The 24,300-nt window shown below is 31.9% G+C and overlaps 2 protein-coding genes and 1 long non-coding RNA gene across 3 annotated transcripts; 2 read left to right on the top strand and 1 right to left on the bottom strand.

Annotated features, from left to right (window-relative positions):
• Positions 1–629: 629 nt before the first annotated feature.
• Positions 630–7,470, bottom strand: LOC111704264 (palmitoyl-protein thioesterase 1). The gene is made up of 9 exons (XM_023476465.1): positions 7,331–7,470; positions 5,384–5,461; positions 4,540–4,645; positions 4,053–4,128; positions 3,215–3,402; positions 2,840–2,900; positions 2,048–2,235; positions 1,092–1,173; positions 630–715 (listed from the first exon to the last, which is right to left on the bottom strand). Exons 1-9 carry the CDS (start codon positions 7,372–7,374, stop codon positions 651–653), a joined length of 888 nt encoding a protein of 295 aa, XP_023332233.1. The 5' UTR covers positions 7,375–7,470; the 3' UTR covers positions 630–650.
• A 7,237-nt stretch (positions 7,471–14,707) lies between these two features.
• Positions 14,708–15,104, top strand: LOC111704272 (uncharacterized). Its single transcript, XR_002765790.1, has 2 exons — positions 14,708–14,749; positions 15,026–15,104. It is a non-coding gene; the product is annotated as an uncharacterized LOC111704272 (long non-coding RNA).
• A 364-nt stretch (positions 15,105–15,468) lies between these two features.
• On the top strand, positions 15,469–24,300 carry LOC111704271 (uncharacterized). Its single transcript, XM_023476475.1, has 7 exons — positions 15,469–15,594; positions 15,894–15,980; positions 18,791–18,852; positions 20,125–20,179; positions 20,334–20,455; positions 22,348–22,391; positions 24,125–24,300. The coding sequence occupies exons 3-7, from the start codon at positions 18,803–18,805 to the stop codon at positions 24,190–24,192; spliced, it is 339 nt and encodes a 112-aa protein (XP_023332243.1). The 5' UTR covers positions 15,469–15,594; positions 15,894–15,980; positions 18,791–18,802; the 3' UTR covers positions 24,193–24,300.

The following is a 24,300-nucleotide window of genomic DNA, read 5'->3' as shown; positions in this document are numbered from 1 at the left end:
ATGGAGGTAGTGTGGTTAGAACTATTATTAGCTAAAGTGAGCCTTCTTTTAGGAGGGAGTGTGGTTAGAACTATCATTTGCTAAAGTGAGCCTTCTTTTAGGAGGGAGTGTGGTTAGAACTATTATTAGCTAAAGTGAGACTTCTTTTAGGAGGGAGTGAGGTTAGAACTATCATTTGCTAAAGTGAGCCTTCTTTTAGGAGGGAGTGTGGTTAGAACTATCATTTGCTAAAGTGAGACTTCTTTTAGAAGGGAGTGTGGCTAGAACTTTCAATAATCTTGGAAATACGAACATTTTGGTTTTTAAAACTTAATTTCTTTTGCAGTGACAAATGTCGACCCTGACAAAAAAAAATGCAAAGTGCGTACCAAACATGAACGTATTCATTCATATTTAGTCTTTTTATTTAAAAATATTCATGTAAAATTTAAGTAAAGCTAACCAAACAGAAAACCGGTTTGAAGCGCGAAAAGTTTTTGAAAAACACTCACCAAATCTCGTGTATGAACTATGATTAAGGTTGTATAATAAGGCTGATTACTCTAAGGAGACGACATTTTCCGTACATTGGAGCACATCGAGAGTAACCAACCTCATTATACAACCTTGACTATGACATGATAAAAAAATAAACAAGTTAAAAAGATTTATTAAACTAGAAAAGGTTTAACAACGGTTTCTTTGAACCAGCTGAAATGCATGTCCATATGCCCGCCTGGATTATGGATTTATCATTTGGAGTTTTTCTCTATATTGGTTTAATCTAGTTGTTTTATGATCACAGTAATTTTGAAAGGGCGTTCAATAACTTTTTTCAAGAACTTTTTTTAAACCAAGAAAGCAAGAGATTAATTAACAATAACAGATAGGACACTAGATGTTGTCTTTTCAAGATTTAGGGGTTTTACGTTCACAATAACCCTGCATGAGGCGGAAGCTCAAAAGAGTTTACATATGCAAGAAAAATGTCCAATTTTTTTTGAAGATTATAATGAAAGGCTAATGCACCAAAATTAAACTCGATGTAATCGATGTCATTTAAAGTCTGCTTAAAAATAATTACATAAATTTTTTCAATAATAAAATCCTACCTGGGATTGTGAAGGCATGAAGACGACCTGACTCATTCAGTACACGGAGACCCAACCAGTCCTCAGTGTACATCTTCGTAGCCTGAAGTACAGCAATTACTTTATGTACTCAAAAAAAAAATTATTTAGAAAATCAAAAATTCTGCTGGGTTATCCTTTACCTGGGCGTCCAAAAAAAATATTCAAATGTTTATGTCCGTGAATATTACAAATGCAAAGAAAGTAGACCACAATTTAGAAGTATCATAGAATATTTTGACATACTTGCAAGTTACAGTCGGTGGATTTCAACATTTTATAGATCTATGGAAAGCCTGTAACAGAAGGAAGCAGATTGCACAATTTTTGCAGAGATTTGTTTTGCACATTTTCCATTTTTCTTGAAAAATGTTGCAAAATATTGAAATCATAAAAAAAATTTGGATTTTTTTTGAATTCACGAAATGTATGAAAAATGAAAACGGGAAACCTTGCATTTTTTTGGAAAATTTGGCAATAAATAAACTGCACTTACAGGATAGCATTTGCCTAGTATAATTTCTCATAAGAAACTTATATGTTTAAAGGAAGTGTCCTTGTAATTTCAGGTCATCTCAATCCAATAAAAAAGACGGACATGCCCGACTCATTTACAGTTCATTTAAGAAACAGGAAAATCGAAGCCCATGACATGATCCATCACTGTCAACGAGGTTATAGTATATAGAGTGATGATGTAAGCTAATCCTTCACTTATTGTACACAATGCACAGGTGTTAGGACGTGTATATTAAAGTACAAAATCTTCTCATACACTCTTACTCCGAAAGCGGACTGCATATTAGATGTTTGTACTTTATGAATAGGCCATAATCTCTTTAAATCCTTTATCAGTAAACTGTCCTAAGTGTACACTAAGGCTAATATACACGGACAGGTAGCTAAGATCCAGCCCTCTAGATCACTGCAGATAATACCTCTAGAGGTTCAGTAATATCATCCTGGCCGAGAACATAAAATCCAAAATGGCTGCTCTCACGTGGGATAATTGTCTCATCGTTCTCCCACTTGATCATCACGAAGTTATCCAAGTTGGAGATGATCTCCTTGTACTCGGGGTTCTTCTCCTCCTTCATGTTGTTGATGTCAGCCAGGAAATGGGATCCTGAATTGGATATTGAAAAAAATGTATTCTTTTATTTTGTTATCCATTTTATTTAATTAACTGTTTATTTATTCATTTTCTTATTTCTTTCTGCAGATACATATTAATTGATGCTAATTTTTTGGCTTTGATTTATTATTTGTATTTATTCATTTCTATCTCAATTCATGATAAAGCAAAAACAAGGAAAGGAACTTTAATTTTATAATCCATATATCTTCGTGTTACATATGTTTTTAACGTTGTTTGTGACTGCTCATCCGACTAAACAAATATACGTGAAAAAACTAAACAACAAATATTTTTTACAGCTTATTGACATTGACAAAAAAGGTATCTCGCCAACGGTCTTTAACAATCGTTAACGATTGTCAAGAATAAAAAATGATCGTTTCGTTTTTAGTTTTTTTATGTCGATCAGTTCGTTCTTTAGTAATATGAAAAGAACTCTTATCTACCCATTTACAGCGAGATCCAGAAATCTTTGGAAAAAGGAGATGATATTAAAAACAACACTATAGTGCATTTGATGATGTTACAAAGTACTTGAGTCCAAAAGTCATCTTCATATTCCAGAGTTTTCTGGTTCTCACAGTCCCAGTACCTTCGATAAAGTTTGTATGATTAAGAGGATCTCTCCAGTATTGAGCTGGGGCAACCATATCCTAATATCAAAAATAGAATTATCTTTATAAAAAAGATTTGTGAATTCTTTTTGTTAATCGATAAAACCATAAATTCGCTTAAGTGTGTGAGGTGTTCTTAGTGAAGGACAATTTTAAGACGACAATATATGTATTATTTTACAGTAGGAAGCATCACATTCTAGTTCTCCTAGTAAGTTTAATGTGAAACGCACCTCTGCGCCTTTAGTAAAAGTAAATTCAACCTATATGAAGCATAAAGTCTGACCGCGTCAACCTTGTTGCACCGGCTAATCCTGTACTTTAAATGTACTACAGCTGCCCGTGGTGAGTACCTGAAGATCAGGGTCATATGCTGCAGCAGCTAGGATCTGTCTAACCAGCTCACATAGAGCATAGGACTCAGTAGCACTTAAACAGTCAGGAACTCCAAATATACCGTTAGATGGAGCTCCATATGTAACCAAGGTTTTCATCGGGGGATCAGGACAGCGTTGGGCCAGCCCACGGATCATTAAACCTCCTGAAAATTAATTAATCATTTTAAAATTTAACTAAAAGTTTTTTGTGTGACTCTCATGATCAATAGAGCAGACGAGTTCGGTATTACACACGCACACTCTTATGGTACAGACACGCAACATGAACAGTCAAGGAAATTGCAGAACAATGTCGTCAATTATAATTAAGCTTAAATAACGGTATTTTGTTGTAAACTTTAATCAAACTATATTCTTTGCATGAAAATTTGGCTTATAGTGTTGACTTAAATAAGCAAATAATATATTACATGTATATTAAACTTATTTTTAAGCATAAACAATTAACAATAAACAAGTGTACTTTCCTAGACTGTACAAATACCGAGATTCTTATGTACTGTATATACCTTTAGTAAACGCCTTCGGTTCGCTATTCCTTACACACACTCTTTTGGTTCAGACTCACACAGACGACGTTTCCGCCCCCTGTACTGAGGTGGTTATATTCAGGCCATTGATCCTTTTCATTTTTATTAACAGTCCCTTTAACAAAAAAGTTTTTAGAGTTCTGCGCAAAAAAAAATAAAGAAAAAAATTGCAGATTGTAAATGGCAATGCATTAAATTTGCTATTTAAAGAAAATCTAATGGTTTCTGCAATATTAAATGATTCCTTACAAAAAAAATTCCACCTTGAGAGACTCCCACTGCGTTGTATCCATTGGCTAGAAGAGGATCTCCTTTAATTACTCGACAAACATATTCAACCTAGGGATGGGCAGGATATTACTTTTCATTGGTTCATTAACAGTTGGTTAAATTTGTAATTTCAAGTGACCCACCAGACAAAGGAGGCATACACAGTCTCTTGAACATAAAAAAGATGCCGAATGATTTTAACCATTTGGGTTTAACTAATAACTATAAGTCATTTGATGTTGAGTCTAATTTTCCGTTAATTTTTGATCTGGTTGTCAATACAATAGACTAGTCTTTTGAAAGGCCGGTTCCTGCAGTCCAATTTTCCGTCAATTTTCTGTTAATTTTCCGTTGATTTTCTTCTCTTTGTAAATAAACTGGACATGCTTTTTTTTAATTTATTTTTTCCGTTAATTAGAAATTAAAAAGTTTGGTTGATTTTCCCTTATTTATCAACAACTTCCGTTTTCCTCTATCCACCTGGTTAGCTGCTGTCATGAGAACACTGTTCCACTTGTCAACCTCATTGTTCTCACCGATCATCACGTTCACCACGTGGAGATCGGGGATCACATCCTTCAAAGCCCTGAATAACTAAAGTGTTGATTCTTATTTTAAAAACTCATTTTTTGCGTTCTAGTGGCTTACAACAATATGTAGATTCTTGTGTCAAAGTTATTAGCTACCAGATGGGTTCCCATATTCAAGATGCACAAGAATAGAACAAAACTTTATCTATAGCTTGCTTAATTATCAAATTCAAACATTTTCTTGTTGCGTACAGTGATAACCAGAAAACTCCGAAATAGGAAGACGACTTTATAGCAATACAAAACTGTATTTGATGTTGTTATAAAGCAAATAATTTTACTAAGCAGTTATTAAATCACAAATCAAATGAAATGGGCCTTTTTACACTGAATAATTTATATTTCCCATGCTCATTAGACTATCAAAAGACATAATTTGAGTTTAAAAGTCGTCTTCCTATTCCAGAGTTTTCTGGTTACCACTGTACCATAGCAAAAAATCGCCATCATCAACTGTTAGGAAAAATACAGTGATCTTTCAAAAAAAATTACAGGTCTGAGACTTCTATAACTATATAATTTATTTTTAGCGAAACTTATCGTAGTTTTGCATTTTCTCAAAGCCTTTTTTTTAATAATTATCATGTAAACATATATTTTATTATTATTAACAGCAATTTCCAACAAAATTTGGTCAAACTTTCCTGAAATTAAATAAAAAGATTTCGCGCTTTGAAAATCTACAAAAGTCTTAAATATTCAAAATGGAGGAAAATTCAAAATGGCCGACTCACCTGACAACATCTTCATTTCCAGCCGCGTTGTTGTTTACTCCATGCCAGGTAACTACAGGTAAAGATCCGCTACCATCTCTAACCAGATTTAATCTTATACTCGAAAGAAGTAGGCTAACCCAGGAAATCAGGGTTCTAACAATGCCAACAGGCATTTTTAACCAGTGTGATCTCAGAGTCACAAACCGGGTTTCTCCATGTGGTTTAACTTTTACTTCTAAGAATAGGCCAACGAATAAATGTCGCAAATTATTTCAAAGATCAAAGACGACCTTCGATTCTTCTTGCTAATGTCATGTTTCTTGGGACACGCGGTAGTCTGCAGATAACGGAGTCTTTAGAAATTACAAACGAATTAACTTTGAAATCCAACATTTTAAGAAACAAACTTGTAAATATTTACCATCACTTGTCATTGGGGTTTCTTGTGCTAGACCTAATACTAGTAATTTCTCTGACACTCTGTTTAAACTCTGTCAAGTCCTGGACTCTTACTAAAGATGTAGATATAAAAACTTGGAATCTTAAACTTTCTGAATATTTGCTTCGTTGACAAAATATTTAATCAGACAGATTAATCTGTGGGTAACACCTTCAGTTTTGCTATTTTTGATACGAGTCTATAAAGGGAGATTTGCGCATCTTTTCAAATAACAAGTTTATCTTTTAACTGTTAACTTTCAACCCATATTCGCGGATTTTACTGATAATCAAAATTAATCTTATTAAACGTGACTATTGCAATACAAAATTCAGTTCAGCTGTATCAAACAAACAGGAACAACTAGACCCAATCGGTTCAGCTGGATCAAACAAGAACAATTCTAGACCCAATCGGCTCAACTGGATCAAACAAGAACAACTAGACCCAATTGGTTCAGCTGGATCAAACAAGAACAACTAGACCCAATCGGTTCAGCTGGATCAAACAAGAACAAGTTAGACGCAATCGGTTCAGCTGGATCAAACAAGAACAACTAGACCCAATTGGTTCAGCTGGATCAAACAAGAACAAATTAGACGCAATCGGTTCAGCTGGATCAAACAGAACAACTAGACCCAATCGGTTCTCAAACAAGAACAACTAGACCCAATTGGTTCAGCTGGATCAAACAAGAACAAATTAGACGCAATCGGTTCAGCTGGATCAAACAGAACAACTAGACCCAATTGGTTCAGCTGGATCAAACAAGAACAAATTAGACCCAATCGGTTCAACTGGATCAAACAAGAACAAATTTGACCCAATCGGTTCAGCTGGATCAAACAAGATCAGCTAGACCCAATCAGTTCAGCTGGATCAAACAAGAACAACTAGACCCAATCGGTTTAGCTGGATCAAACAAGATCAGCTAGACCCAATCGGTTCAGCTGGATCAAACAAGAACAAATTAGACCCAATCGGTTCAGCTGGAACAAACAAGATCAGCTAGACCCAATCAGTTCAGCTGTATCAACTATTTAATGGACCGAAACGTTAAATCGTGCTCCAATGATGGAAAGGCATGTACCATTCACAACAGTTATATCCTTAACATCTATGAATTAGATAGCCATGTTTTTGTTTTTGAAAACTAACTGGTTTCATTTGTTGATTCTATAATGAATTAAGTGACTTGCGCATTTCCTGCCATAAAAACGATTAATGCAGTATCAGAATTCAGCTAGAAATCTAAGCTAACTTCCACAAACTTGATCAGTGTCCGAATTTAATGAATTTGAGCCGCTACAAACGGGTTTTAATTTACCGTTGGCTTAAATATTGAAAAAATTAATACAAATTAAAGTGGAACCAACCATATTTGAGCCACGGCTTAAATTTAAATCGTGGATCAAATTCTTTTTTAATTCGGTCTCAGATTCAGGTTTCAATGGTATCGTTGTGAATCACGCATTCCCTTCTTTGAAAAAAGGTGAGCTGAAATTATTAAGTAGATATAAGATTTCCTTAAGAAATTTAACAGAACGAGAACAATACTTCTAAATTTCATTTTAGCAGATTTAATTCAGAAGATTAAGGTTTAAAACATTTATTTTAAACTTTTTGAAGTTTCTTGAAAATAATCTAATTCAAACTGACAAAATTAAGGATTTAAACAAAGATAAGACAAGTTTGTAAACAACAATATCTTTTATTTTTATATTATCTTTTTTTGGCTCTTATTTAACATGAAAGAAACATTTTAAATAAGGTAAAATCGATTTGAATTATAAATATATAAATCATAATCATAATGTTATTTATAAATGATGATCTTTCAATTGAGAACATTTTTAAAATCTTCTTTTGTTTAAATAAAAATGAATTTTAATATGTGTCATGCAATAATTTATAAATTAAAATATTAAATTTTTTAATATTTGGATATTTTAATTTTTTAATATTTTAATATTGAATATACGAAAATTAAGAAATGAAAAATCTAACTGTGTTCGGTCAAAACAGAAAAAAACAGAAACAGTTTTAAGATTTTAAGAATTAACTTAAAAAAAAAAAATCCAAATTTAAGTACAAAAAAGAGAAGTCGAAGCCGGATGTTTTAAGACCTAGTTAGTTGAAAACAAAGCATAATTTGCCAGCTTTCTTTGCAAACATTTACAGGCAGTTCACTCATTTATCTTGCAAGCATAGTTTACTCACAATATAAGTTTAGAGATGGGCGTGTAAGGTTTTTTTTATTTCGGTCGTTCATCGTTTGTGAATCACCCATTTCGTTCGTTTTTTCAATATTTTGAAAAAAATTATTTCGTTCATTCTTAGAATTATCGTAATCTATTTCGTTCCATTTCTTACTGAACTATCGTTCAATAAAATTTTTTGTTCAGTAAACTTTTTTAAAACTCGTTTCTGTTTCTGTAAAAAATGATCCTTGTTTAAAGATTGTTCGAACGATTTAAAAAAGTTCGTTTCGTTCGTTTTCAAAAACGATAGTTTCTTAATTTCTCTGAATGATCCATATCGTTCGTCCATCTTTTTTTTCTTAACGACACCATCGTTTACGAAAAATTTCGGTTGTTCTCAAAACGATGTCCATCTTTAAATATGACGAACAACAGGCAGTTATTTCACTTGTAAAACAAGACAATACGTTTAGTCAACTTCTCACAGTTCAGGTTCAAAATTCTTATTTTTTGTTCTATTATTCAAAAATTAAATTCTTTTACACGATTCGTAAATTATTGCAAATGGAAATCATTTTTTTCCACAAACTCTAATTTATTAATTCTCATATCTTTACACCCGATGTAGTAAGTAGACCTTTGATATTTCAAACTATGAATTCATTTTCACAATAATTAGCCTATTTTTATTTTTTCAGCATTACAAATAAAACTGTAATTTTCATTTCTAAAAGCTCTTAGTTTATCGTTGAAAAATACTAACAATCCACCACCAGTTATATTAAATGTAATAATGTAAACAATAAATGTGTAACTTTTACAATAAAAATATGAATTAAAAAGTGATCCTACTTGTCCACAAAGAAAAACAACAACAAAGCGAGTTCTCTGCCGAAGTTTATTATTTAAAGAAATCAGATTTTTTTCGATGAATTGACTTGAGAGCTGACACCTAGGATCAGGTTTCAGATGACAGATATAAAACTGCAAAAGTGTGAATAAACCCAAGTATTAAATGAATATAAAGAGGTCTGTCAGCGTAGTTTCAAGTCATCTTTCCTGCCTAATTTGGAACGATACCCTTGAAACCTAAATCTAATAAAGAATATGAAAGATAACTTTATTTTCATGATTAGAAAAACAAGAAATGCTCAATTGTCACTTTTAAAGAAAAACCAAAATAAAAAAACAAACATATATATTTAATTCATAATTGACAACACTTTTAAGGGTATCGTTGAAAATCGAGCATTGCCATCTTTGCATGGAGGTTTACTTGAAATTGCACTCATTAAAAACAATAAATTGCTTGCACAGCTAAAAATATTATTAAATAATTCTGAAGAAAGATATCTTTTAATTCACAAAATCGTAAATTCTTAGAATCTGTTTGAATTGTACAGTATTGCAATCTCAATAGCTTTCTATCATCTAAAATATATTTTTGAGAACAAATTGAGAAAAATATTTGGGAAAAATTTAAGTCTTTTTTGAAACCTGATGACGTAAACCTTTAATATATCAAACTTTGACAATTTGATCCAACGCAATTTAAAGTGTGAAATATCAAAGATCTACGACATTGGGTTGTAAAGATGTAGGGATTAGAAAAATCAGTTTCTTTAATGTTTGTTTTGAATAGAATTAGTTTGCTTTGTGTGTCAATGTTTAAAATATTTAGTTTTTTTCATGCCCGGTTGATAAAAACACGGGAATAAAAATTATACGCAATGAAATCTTAAAAAACAAGTTGTTTAGACCATGGGGGTTGAACAGTATATGGTGGTTGAACAGTATATGGGAGTTGAACAGTATATTAGGGTTAATTGAACAGTATATGGGGGTTGAACAGTATATGGGGGTTGAACAGTATATGGGGTTGAACAGTATAAAGTGAAAATATTTGAGTTTTGTTTCAAATCTTTCCTCTATAATATAAGCCTTCTCCCTCTGGAAAAGTGAAAACTATGATTTTCAAATGGGGTTGAGCTGAGTTGACCCTCCACCCCTTAGAATGTACAAGAAAGGTTGGAAGGACAAGAAAGGTTTACCCCCCCCCTTCCCTAATTCTATGGGACATAATGTCATTGTGAGAAAAATATTAATTTTTCGTCGTTCTGATGATTCAATTATTCAATAAATATTATATTTCTCTTAAATAATCAAATAGCTTTAAAAAAGGGTACAATACGATTTATCAAATTAGGAACTTTTTTGCCTCGAAATCTCAGGGGGGTGCGAAGGTCTGCCATCCCCCCCCCCGCTGTGTCCGCCCCTGATTGCCTCATTTAATGATTTGGTAAAGAAGAAAAGAAGTTTACAGGGAATCATGATTATAAGTAAACAGATAGTCGTCCCTGAAGGCTCATTCTTTGTGGGTAACCCTGTATATAAAGGTATACCCTATATAGGGGCCCTGGCTGACTGTGCCCCCTATGTATATATATGTTTAATGTTGTGTACGCCCTGATCTGCTGTGGTAGTTTCTCTTCTTTTCAAGCAGTCACAGTTAGTTAGCTCTGCATACAGTATATAGGCTGTATATTAGGCAGTTCCAGGAATAAAGTGAAAGCGATAGTTTATTCTAATTTGTTTATATTATCGTTTCAATACACTCTTAAACAATATTTTGAATTTGACAATAATATAAGTATTATATTATATTATCATCTTCGTAAACTGTCTTTTATAAATCCAAGATTATATAAAAAGTTTTTGTTTGTTTGAAAATATTTGGCGTAAACAATGCAATGAAATTAATGTACAACCTGTATTGGTGGTGTTCAATGTACAAACTGTATTGGTGGTGTTGAATGTACAAACTGTATTGGTGGTGTTCAATGTACAACCTGTATTGGTGGTGTTCAATGTACAACCTGTATTGGTGGTGTTCAATGTACTGTAACCCGCCCTCTCCCCAAGACTAAAAAAATCCTGTGGCGTTTGTCAATTATTAGACGATTTACGAAAGTGTTAAATCAGGAGGCTCAGTACCTGTTGCCGTTTGGGCCTAAAACCCCCCTGGAAACCATAGATTCTAATGTTCCAGGAGGGGCAGAGACCCCACAGCCCCCCTCCTGTTCGCCTCTGTCTTTAAGACTAAGAATTGCTGAATTTTACTCCTGATGTTTACTATGTTGCAGTTGCATATTTGGTAATTATAAAACAGCTGATTCCTCCATGGACATGAACCGGATTACATTCAGTGTTAAAAACTCAAATATATACAATCAGTCCGAAACAAAGAACACATTAAATAAATTCATTTTGGGAAATATTTACACAACAATGACAAAATCAATGTAAAAAAACAATATCTAAAAAAAATAATGATCATTAAGCTGTAAGGTGAGTGTATAGTAGAGGTATGTAATTTAAAGAACGAGTAAGAATTTCTTTGAAACATACAAACTTGAATTTATTTTTATCGACCCGACAGACCTTTGATATTTTAAACTATGAATTCTGTTTGATTAAATAATGTTGAAATAAAGGTCTACACCATCAGACTGCAAAGTCGACTTTGGGATTAAAAAATTAAAGTTTGTAGCAAGAAATCAGTTCTTTCGGTGATTACAATTATAGTTTTACAGATTTCACAAGATCCTCAGATGCCGGGAAAAGGGTTTCACCCCCCCCCCCCCAATTAAATATGAAACTATAGTCCCCAATATTATAGATGAAAACTGAATATTTGATCAACTAAAAGAAAAATCTATGAAAAAGTCATTTTTGTTTCGCAGAGCACCACCTAAACGAATTTTATATTTTCATCGTTTTTTTGTGAACAGATTTTTTATTATATTTGGAAAATTAAGTATACAATAATACAAACCACAAACTTCCGAACAGATTTATGGGTGGGGGGACATCACTGTGATCCATCCAGGCTAAATTTGTTGCATAAAACGTACTGGGTCGGCTCTATGTTCAGTACGTGTTGTACCGACAGGGATCCTGCTACTTTTAGGCTGGTGACAGCACCCGTGGCGGACATAAGGGGGGTTATTGGGGTTATTTACCCCCCCCTAGAATCCTGGGGGNATATACAGATATACAGATATACAGATATACAGATATACAGATATACAGATATTCAGATATACAGATATACAGATATACAGATATTTTTGTTTTGTCATGTCCTTTAATGTTCTGTTCGTAACAAATGTCCCATTCTGTATTGTAACTTTTCTCTCTTTCCTTTTATTTCCTTTACTGTTGCATGTCCTGTCCTTTAAAATGCCCTGTCCCGGCTTCAAATGTTCTGTACTTTTCTTTAAGTCCTGTCCTGGCTTTAAATGTTCTGTCCTGTCGTTTAATGTCCTGTCCTGTCCTTTCTTGTCCTTCAATGTTCTGTCCTGTCATTTAATGTTCTGTTTTGTCCTTAATGTTCCGTTCTTAAAAAAATCCTGTCCTGCATCTTTCTTTGCAGAGTACATTCAAGTCGTATCCTGTCCTGTCTTGTCCAGTATACTACTTGTGTCCTGTTTTTATAGTGTGTAAACTTTGGTTAAATGATTTAATGATGACAATTTCATCCCCTTTTCAACTTTTTCTTCACAAACCTAACATTTCAGTAGACATTTTGAAACGTTAACTATTTTCTGCAAGTTTTTCACATTCCTTTTTATCCAATTATCTGATATAGAGATCTGATATAGAGATCTGATATAGAGATCTGATATAGAGATCTGATATAGAGATCTGATATAGAGATCTTATATTCAAATAACATTGAAAATTTCCAAAAGAATTATAATGTCTAGGAGTTTGAAACATTTGGAGATTTTGTGCGTTTTTTTCCCACGGATTGTTTAATTTCACTAGCTAGCTATCAGAATGCAGAATTTTTGCGTTTATAAATGAGAGATCTGTCACGCAATTTTTTATTTTTAAAAATTTGTGTGATAATATTTTAATTAAAGGGTTGAGAAATTGATCAGTTAGATATTAATCTACTAGTTTGCAAAATGTGATGTGACAGCCTAATCATTCGATAATATTGCAAAATTTGTTAGGGATCCCCATCTTATAATCCCCCCACTACCCCCACCTTTCTACCCTCTCTCATAAACCTACAGAAGTCCACAAACAATCCCTTATTTCTCCATTTCAGTGAGATATCTCAATTTTGTACTTTCATGGTTTCTTAGTTTTACCATAACTAACCCCCCTTCATCTTAAAAAAGCAAAGATTAGTCCTCAACAATTTCTTTCTCTGTTATATGTATTTTCAGATTTTTCACACAGATTTCTCCATATATCAGTGAGAAATGTTTTTTTAATTTTGTACTTTTAATTTCTAAGTGAACCCAATTTATTCCCCCCCCCCCCTCCATCTTTAAAAAACAAAGGATAGTCCTCAAAATCCCCTTTTCCATGTATTTTCACACGTGACTTAAGGTACTTCTCCAATTTTTAAAATTTTGTATCATGTTTTCTATAAGTTAAACCCTAGCTTGTCATAGGCTCTTAATACACCAATGTTTACCGAATCATAACAAAAAGTAAAATAGCAGTCGACTGAAAATGACCAATTTCGCATTTTATTCTAATGAAAATAAAAGAATGGGTGCATGGATGGAAAAGGTTAAACTTACGTCAAAACTACAAAATATTTCTGACTGGATCAGTGAAATCTATTTTCAGGGGTTCTCAGGCCCGAAAGCGTTCTAAAAAAGTTCGAAAGCCGACCGAAGATTAAAAAGCAAGGAAAAAATTTATAAAATCAGATTGAAATACAAATATTCTTCTTTTACAGTATTTGGTGTGATGTGATGTCCCCTTCCCTTGGTTATCCCCCCCCCCATTTNTAGCAGCCCCCCTCGGCCAACGCAACACCTTACACTAAACTCAAGTTAGTTTATAAAGTTGACCCGTTCAGCGCGCACCTGTGTTTGAGCTCGCGAATTTACATTAGTATGATTTGATTAAAGGGAATGTAGACGCTATTTAACGTGACTCTTCATATATAGAGTAGCATTTCTTCTTCAGAAAAGTGTCAAGTTTTTTTTACATTATATATTGCTTGGATTAAGGTTTAAAGGGCGTTGTTGCAAATCATACAAACCACACTTAAAATGTCCACGACAGCCCTCTGGACGTGTTTAAAAAATTTCTATTTAAAAATTAACTTTTTAAAAGTGTTGTATGAGTAGAATTAGTCATAAATGATACATCGTCGATGATTTCTCAGACCCCCTTCCTTCATTTTTGTTCACATACTTTTTAACTAAAAACCTTTACACTAGTGTTTTATATATATATTTTCTAACAATTGTTTTTGTTTATTTATAATGTCGACGTGAATGATACAACTTCATACAAAAATGTTTTCAAATATGGTTAGTCGGCACGACGAATCGAAAGAATTGGAGAGGGGTAGTGGGGAGGGAAAGGTTGCCATAGAGGGGAGGGGGGGGGGGGGGCGTTTACTAACGTTCTAATATAGAGTTTTGCTTTATGGTTTGGTTTTCTCGATAAAGAGAAAATATCTGTCCAAAAACTTTATAACACTGCGAACCAAAATAATAGTGTTATAAATAGTTAATTACATATTTGTATGTGTTATTATCAGTCGAGATTGACCTTGACATTGAAATTATAATTAAAACATATATTTATCCTTTTTCTTTTTTTAACAACAATTTATGTGCACTGCTATTTTATATTTCAGAGACTAATTTAGTATTGTTTTAAAATGATGTTTTGATGAAGGAATTTATGAAAAATGCAGATAAGGTAAAAAGTGGTAAAAAATCTCATGGCATTTATCCAAATTAGGCCGTTTATCACGAAGGCATGAGTTTTGCTATTAAAATTTAAAAACGATTAACGGTGAAAAAATCTTATCAAAATGTTTAATAATGTTTTAGAATCCAAGAATATTAAAGATTTTTTTTATAATTGTGTAAAACTAAATTTTTTGTTTGTTTTATGTTTAGCCTTTTGAAGATCCAATGAATATTTAAACATGCCCACCACATTTTTCATCGTAATGTTGACTATCATTTGCAGGGTTAAATGATGAAGAAGCTGTTTAACGGTGTTGGTCTGGGGGGTGGAGGAGGAGGGTGGGGCCACAATTCACCTGGGAGAGGTTGATGATGATAAATCAATTAGATTATAAAGAATTTTTGAGTAATTATAATCTATTCCAAAAAGCATTTAAGTTCTAGCTAAACACTCGATCAAATTATTTACGTCGTAGATTCCATCAAACTAAAATTCATTATTCATGGAAACCTTTTAAACAATTATTTGGAGAGGGGATACATTCTGTTAATATACACACTTGCTTTATTTACACTTTCTTGTTAATACATTTCAATTGGCGTATTTTATCCATAATTTTTGGTTCAATCCTTCTAGTGGAATTCTGGTATTTTCCTCCCAAAACACCTTCTTTTTCTGACTTTTTCAAGGATTGTCTGAAATATATATTTTGAAAAATAAAAAATGATTATCTGCCCTGTAGGTTGGTCCGGGACAAGGATGGGTTGAGGAGAAGGTTGGAGGAGGAGGAGAGGGAGTTCAACATCAGGAAGAAGGAGTTCGTCGCAAACCTCGTTAATCTAGAGAAACAGGTGACATTATTAGATTATTAAAGGGACTGTGCGCGAAAATTTGCTGTCTGATTCATAAAAGTTGGAAAGAGATAAATTCGTTTGATTCCCTTCCTTGTTTCTGCTGCATAAATCAACAATTTCCGTGTACGCCTAAACCACATTTTAAATTAAAAATAATTCCGAAAGAGAAAAATCTCCATCTTTTTGTTAAAAAAGGTTATTTAATATGACTATAAATAATTCTTGATTTTTATTTTTAAATATAAAAACAAACAAAAATCGATTTTATTTTTTATTTTGTTTCTGACCCATCATAGGAGGTTGAAAGAAGAGAGAAGGAATTAGAGAAGAAGAAAGAAGAATTAAAAGAGAAGAAAAGATTGAACAAACAGGTTGTTGACAAGGTAAAAAAACATGACAATAAAAAATGTAAAAAACTATCGACATAAAAACGTTACTTTTTATTTAAAAATGATTTTGCGCTCTTTTTTAATATTTACAGAAAAGACATTTTACATGAAAATACAAACCAACATTAAAAAGGGATATTTCACCTTTATCTCATGTTATCGTAATTCTCATGACCCCTCAATTACTTTTTTCTCTGGTTCGTAAATCCGCGAGTCCCTTTTCTTGAAAAACCACAACTAAGAATAAGAAGTTTTAGGTAGAAAATCAATGATATCTTATTCATGTGGAAAGGGTACCGTCGTGAATCTGACATTCCACTCTATAAATACGTCTACGGTCCCTTTAAAAATGTCCCTGAGCGCCAATATTATAGTTTTTTTCATGCTTTTGACCATGGACTTGTGCACTAACGACATTGATTGTAAAAATCTCTTTTTTTCTGAAAAGGACTGTAAAGGTAATTTCAAGTAACCCTTCATAAAAATGCAATTATCAATTCACAACATTAAATTAAATGCTTTGTCTGATCAAGTGCGAATAAGATTACAAGCAATGTTTATAATTTTTAAAAATGATTATTTTCAACTGTGGTTTCAATACTTTAGTGGCTAGAGCATTTTTACTCCAGGTAAACATATAAAAGCCTTTTCACTTCACCTAAAAAAGATAATATCTTCCATATTATTGATCAGATAAAGGATTCAGGGGTACCGTTGTGAATCTGGCAATCCCATCTTTGCATAGATATAGGAACACTTGAAATTACGCTAGCAGCTCCTTTATACACGGTTAATATGTATTTACCTTATTTTCTTTTCGTGCAATGACGACAAAATTGGAAATAAAGTAGAAATTCATCTAAACGGGGAATCCAATCGTTAATGAGTCTGGGAAAAAAAATCATCAGCAATGTGGGTCGGCTTTGGAGCCAGCCTAGGGCCTTAGTGATATACATTCGCCTATCTATTCTAAGAATTTCGCCCTAAAAATAATCAAATTAAAAAAATGGCGAACTGAGACCGAGAGTTAGTATATCGATATGGGTATCATAAGTTGCAGCTGAAGCCACTGATAACTCTCCACCTTTTTATTTTTAATAATTATGAATTTGTTAGGTTTATGACCAAAAAACCAGTTTTTTATTTTTAACTGAAATATACTTTTCTGAATTCAGTGTTAAAATACCTTTAACACAGAATATTTTTCATTTTCGTAAACATAGTTAGTTTTACAACATTTTACATATAATGTTACTAGTTATAAACGAAATAGGCATTTCATTTTACAAAATGATTTGGCTATTCATTCATAGCAATGATTACAGTTAATAATGTTAGAGATATTTAACGATATGCTATATTATTATATTATTAAAAGACTGATCTTTTTTTCGATCTTAAGTGACTTTTCTGGTCTATTTTAAAAAAAATATCTCTCAGCTCGCCATTATTTTGAAAATTGTTTGAGAATATTTAGGCGCATATATCTCGCACACACACTAAGGAAGAAAAAGTGAAAAATAGACCCACCCTAATTAGCATTGGAGTACTACAGGAGACCCCCTTTCATTGGAGACCCTCATGGACGTCTCATCACCAGATTTTTATTGGAGAATCCCGGATTTTCATGGGAGATCCCAGATTTTCATTAGAGAATCACAAATTTTCATCGGAGACCCCAGATTTTCATTGGAGAATCCCAGATTTTTATCGGAGACCCCAGATTTTCATTGGAGAATCCCAGACTTTCATTAGAGACCCCTAGCAATTTATTTGGAGACCCCAACATATTCATTAAGGATCTCCAATAAAAATTGGGGTGTAAACAAAAAGTGGGGTTTTAAAACGAAAAGTGAGGGCTTAAAACAAAAAGTGGGGGCTTAAAACGAAAAGTAGAGCTGAAAACGAAAAGTGGGGGCTTAAAACGAAACGTTGGGGCTTAAAACGAAAAGTGGGCTCAAAATTAAAAGTTAAAGGACAGTGTCTCCAATGGAAAATCTTGAGGTCTCAATGGAAAATCTTGGGGTCTCAAAGGAAAATCTTGGGGTCTCAATTGAAAATCTGGGGTCTCAATTGAAAATCTGGGGTCTCAATTGAAAATCTGGGGTCGCAATTGAAAATCTGGGATCTCCATTGAACATTTGGTTAACGAACTTCAGTCGCATTGACGATAAGATATGCTTTTTTTTGTGTCACAAATAAAAAAATATAATTATTAAATTTCTGTACAATTCCTTTAAAATAGCCACTTCCAAAGATGTGAAGAAAACCCGGAAAACTATGATAGAATTACACGCGTATAAAATATTAATCTCATTATTTGGAAAAACTTTTGTGACAGAATATTTTCCTTTTGGATGAATCCATTAAAGCCACACGTAATTCAACCCTACCTCCATATATTCCTATAATTCAACCCTACCTCCATATATTCCTATAATTCAACCCTACCTCCATATATTCCTATAATTCAACCCTACCTCCATATATTCCTATAATTTCCTCGAACTTTAAATTTTCTTCTTCCCTTTTCCTCTTTACTACTTTCTTATTTTAACACTCTTATCCTTCTTTGAGACCTTTATTCAATTTTTCTCTTATTTCCTTCTCTTCTTTTTTCTCCTCATTGTACTCTTTTTACTTCTTTTTTTCTCTGCAATGTACTCTTTGTACTTTTCCCCTCTTTTTCTCCGCCATGTACTCTTTGTACTTTTCACCCTCTGTTTCTTCTCTATGTACTCTTTGTACTTTTCCTTTACTTCTTTACATAGGTTTTGTACTTTATAAACTATATATTTAATTAGTTTGAAGAACAGATGAAATTATTGGAGAAAAAACTTGCTGAGGTCAAAGAAGAACAAATTAGGTATAATTCATTTATTTTTAAGTATTTATTTTTCATCATTCCTCATTCCTAATTCATTATTCATTATTCATCATTCATCATTCATAATTCATCAAGCATAATTCATCAAGCATATATTCATCATTCATAATTTATCATTTATAATTCATCATTTTTAATTCATTCATATTTCATAATTCATCATTCATAATTATCATTCATAGTTCATCATTCATAATTCATCATTCATAATTCATTGTTCATAATTCATCATTCACAGTTCATCATTCATAATTCATCATTCATAATTTATCATTCATAGTTCATCATTCATAATTCATCATTCATAATTCATCATTCATAATTCATAGTTCATCATTCAAAATTCATCATTCATAATTCATCATTCATAGTTCATCATTCATAATTCATCGTCATAATTCATCATTCATAATTCATCATTCATAATTTATCATTTAATTCATCATTCATAATTCATCATAAATTCTATCATTGTATCATTGTATCATTGTATCATTTGTATCATTGTATTATTCTATCATTTTATTATTTTATTATTTTATTATTCTATCATTGTATTATTCTATCATTGTATTATCCTATCATTGTAATATTCTATCATTGTATTATTCTATCATTGTAGTATTCTATCATTTTATTATTCTATCATGGTATTATTCTATCATTGTATTATTTTATTATTTTATTATTCTATCATTGTATTATTTTATTATTTTACTAGCCTTATAGGGCGCTTCGCGCCCATCTTCTAGATTAATTGTGAACATGTTCTCTTTGTGTACATCGTAAAACAAAACAAAAATAATTCGCGGATTTTCACAAAAAAATTTTGCGGATTTTCAAAATTTTCAAAAATTTAATGAGATCGAATTTTGATGGAGACAAATATTTGAAATTTTGATCATTCATAAACCTTCCCTGTGGTCACGTGATGTCCCACAAAAAAATTGGGCCCGATCGGTTCAGCCGTTTTGACGTTTATTGGATACAAACAAACAAACAAACAGACAGACAGACAAGCCAAATTTATATATAGATTTTATTATTCTATCATTGTATTATTCTATCATTGTTTTATTCTATCATTGTATTATCCTATCATTGTATTATTCTATCATTGTATTATCCTATCATTGTATTATTCTATCATTGTGTTATTATCATGTTCTTTCCTTTATTTATTTCGAACTGTCATATTTTTAATCTACACTAATTCTAATGATTTAATAATTAATATTTGTATTATTATAGAACTGAGAGTGGTATAGAAGGGGAGATATCAGAGATTCAAAGAAAACTTGATGCGGTACTTTTACTTTCCCATTTATCATATTTTTCAAACCAGACCAGTAGTGAGGATGGTGACGGGGGGTTATTTACTGTTTTGTAACTTTTATTTTTCTATGATTTACTTGAACTTGTAATCTTTGTTGGATTAATTTTGTTCTATCCGTTCTCAGGTCCGAATGAGCTTGAATGAGAAGTTGGAAAGTATGGATGAACCATCCGCCCCCAGCCCTGGTTCATCACATTCTCATCCCTCCTCTCCTCCTCTCTATCCTGACCTACTGGGACTCTCAAGGTGATAGATACATCGAATAGAAAACAGTAAATCAGTAAATACAATCGCTTCATCCTTTACCCCGGTACTTTTTTGTTGCAAATAACTCTTTGAATCAATTGATCACCATTCCATACTACTCAAAGATGCTTTTGAGGCACTGGATGATCAACACTTGAAGGGACTGTTTTTTTGCATCTGTGGTTTCCCTGAAAAAGTGATTTGCACATTTCTTGCTTATAAGAAACGGTGAAGAAATTATCAGAATTAATAACTTCTCGAGTAAAAAAGAGGCATTATATTCCACATTTTTGATCAAAAAGGTTGTAAATCATTGTCATGCATTGCCATCTTTGCTGGGAGGGTCACTTAAACATTACGCCTACAGTTCCATTTATCCAAAAATCTCAAAACTTATGGTACTTTTTGGAAATATGAAAAATTCCAAATAGAATAAGTGTAAGACCGTTATTTTGTTTCCGTACTGCAGGTGTACATCACACATTTGTGATGTATAACATTTTGGGTCCTGGAACATATTTTTATAGAAAATAATTTCTTGAAAATAATTTAATTTTCTCTAAATCAAATCTCTGACAACGTGTAATGCATTTTACAAGCTGTCATAAGCTTTACTTTACATTCCTGGGACCATACTGTTTAATTGTGATGTACTGGGACCATATTGTTTTATTGTGATGTTCTGGGACCATACTGTTTTATTGTGATGTACTGCTAATAATTTGTTAACATTTACATGAATTGTACACTTAAACTCATTTTCAGTTTCAAAGAGACTGAACAAATTCATACCAAAGGGATAGTCAGGGATAGTTATATTTTCCTTCTATTCTAATCTCTGTTCTGTGGTTAAATCCTGATGAAAAGAATGTAATTTAACCAATGTTTTTCGGGATATGTTATAATATTTATGAATTAGATGGTTTGTTTGAGATATATGATACGGTATGAATCTACGGAAAGTGTCGAAAACATGCGCGAAATTATTTTAAATCTTTTTTTACGCATGCTTAACAGAGGTTTTTATTGATCACTGGCTCTTATACACATCTATGATCAGCAAGACAGGTTTAATGAAATCCAACATTTGAAATTAGGAAATTATGCGTTTTAAATTTATTTTTATACGAGAAATCCTTTACAGCCCAATCAGAAAGAAAATTACTGATACTACGCGACCTTAAAGCTCTTCTAGTTTTGATTTATGAGTTTTCAGTTATGATTGAAAAAATTTTAAATAAAAGATTTGAATATAACGTAGAATTTACCTTAATTTGAAATGATCTTTAATCAAATTGAAATTCCAAGTGAGCTACCCCCCCCCCCTCCCTTTCTTTCTTGTCTTCTTTGTAATATGCAAAATAAATTAAGTAAATTAATTCAGAACTGTGATTAATTAATAAAATAAAATCCAACCTAATCACACTTAAACTAACTTTGATTACTTTCGGATACTTAATCATTTTGAAATACATCAAATTTTATAACTAATGATGTATTGCAAAGTGATTCATAACAGGGAACTTATTTAAGTCATAAAAACACAAACAAGAAAACACGTCATAAATAAGAATTTTTGCCCAAAAATCTTCCGGATAAAATCTACTGAAAACAATCACTGATACATTGATAACTCATTTAAAAACTATTAAGCATAAGTTAATATTAGACCTAATTATATTTGATTTCAAATAAACTAATTTCAAAGTTTTCAAAATCTCAAAAAAATAATTATATTTCAAAGAATTAACTATTTAATTAAAGTGTGTATTTTATTTGGTCGAAAAATATTTAAGATATGAAAATCCACGAAAATCATAAAACCTGTTTTGCCGGAATTAAAAATGCGCGATATAAATATTGCCTATAATAAAGTTATGTTTTATTTTAAGATCAAGTTCTGGTTATGTAGGAAGGGATATGCATGGATCAACAGGTAGTCAAATAATCTATACTTTTTAATTATAAATCTTGTCATTTAAAAAAAATCACGATTAAAGATCATCAATTTCCAGACAATAAACTTAACTTAACTGAACAGCTTTATTATGAATTAGATATCCATGCTTGTTTAAAATTAAAAAAAATAATTACGAAAGTAACTTGTGCATTTCTACCGCAAGAAAACGTATAAGAAATATCAGAATCAAACACTTCGAAACTTCCGAAAAAATAACAATTTCTTCCGCATTATTGATCAAGTTAAGGTATCAAGGATACCCTTTATGAATCGGACATTGCCATCTTTGCATAGAGGGTCACTTGAAATTACGCTTACAGTCCCTTTATCTCGAGCTGAACCTGGTTTTGAAAAGCTCATCCTCTCTAATTTGAGAAGTTATTTTCGGTAAAAGAATTGTCAAAGAATGGATTCTCAATCTAAATATTCCAAATTGTTTCAAATAGAACGACATTCAAGAGAATTCAAATAAAAAGTAGAAGATTTTTTTTATTTAAAATTAAACTTGACATTTCAATATGACCGAGCCAAATAATAAATATATAATGGAAATTCCTGACAGCAACAAATATATTCTTCTGAACAAGAAACCATAAAATAAATTTAAATCTGTTACTTTTATCAAATCTAAAATGAAAAATACCAAATCTGGTGCACTGCGCAAATTATTTCAGTTTTTGTACTTATCTCTGGTAATCCCCGGGCAAACACATCTAAACCTTCAGTACAAATCTAGATTTATTACTTACTATCAATTATCTTAAAGGAACTCCACACAATAGTTTTATTCATTCTCTTTTCATCAAACTAGGCTTTCAGGGCGATTCGCGCCCATCTTTTAAATTCGCACCCATTTTCTGTTTGTATACATTGTAAAACAAAATCTCACGGATTTATAAAAATTTCGCGATTTTTAAAAATATAATGGAAGTCGAATTTTGCTGGAGGCTAATTTTTGAAATTTTGATAATCAATAAACCTTCCCTGGGGTCCTGTGAGGTATCATATCAGTTTTGACGTTTATTGAATACAAACAAGCAGACAAACATTCAAACAAACAAAGTGTGCATGATTATTGTTCTTTAGATTTGGATAATCTTTATTTTCTATTATTTCTTAGAAGTCTTCATAACATATATTCTTTCAAACACAGGGAGCGCTATTATTGGGAAAATGAGCGGTCGTTGTAACTTCAAGTGTTCAATTTTAATTGTTTAATTCTAATAATTTGCTCAATTAAAGATGTATTAAGCAGAAATGTGTTATCATTAATAAACCACAAATGAAAAGATTTGTTAAAGAGAAGATGATAAAGTTCTAATACATTATTGAACATACAGAGGTTTCCAGGGAACCTATGTGAATCGGAATCAGATCAGAATTAAATAATTTTTAGTTTCTTATTTTTGATATTTCATTATTTCATTTAATCATGTTTTCTTTATGTTTATGTTTGTGCAAAGGAGTTGAGTTTTTGGCGCAAACTCTGATTTTCTAATCTCTTATCTCTGTAATACAATGTCGTAGACCTTAGATATTTCAAACTTTTAATACTTATAAATTAACTAGTCTAAGTTTGAAATATCAAAGTTTTGCACCATAAGATTACAAAGATATTGGAATCAGAAGATTTTAGTTTGTGGCAAAAACTCAATTCCTTTATAATTGATCACAAGGATCATTATGAAATTAATATTTGAATATTACAGGATCCTCCCCCCAGGTATCTCTCGCATCAACTACCAGTACATCATCAACAAGAGTAGATTCAGACTGATCAGTGTAGAGCCACAGATCAATCAAGATCAAATGATCAAAACCAATCCATTCAGTGAAAAAGAGAGAGTAAAGAATATATTTCTGAGTAAATACATAATAATAGTGA

The sequence above is a fragment of the Eurytemora carolleeae genome, unplaced genomic scaffold (genome assembly GCF_000591075.1).
Source record: "Eurytemora carolleeae unplaced genomic scaffold, Eaff_2.0 scaffold581, whole genome shotgun sequence".
In the NCBI taxonomy this organism is placed as follows: Eukaryota; Metazoa; Arthropoda; class Copepoda; order Calanoida; family Temoridae; genus Eurytemora; species Eurytemora carolleeae.
The sequence above is the reverse complement of the archived record's forward strand: the minus strand, read 5'-3'. Positions and strand labels throughout refer to the sequence as shown.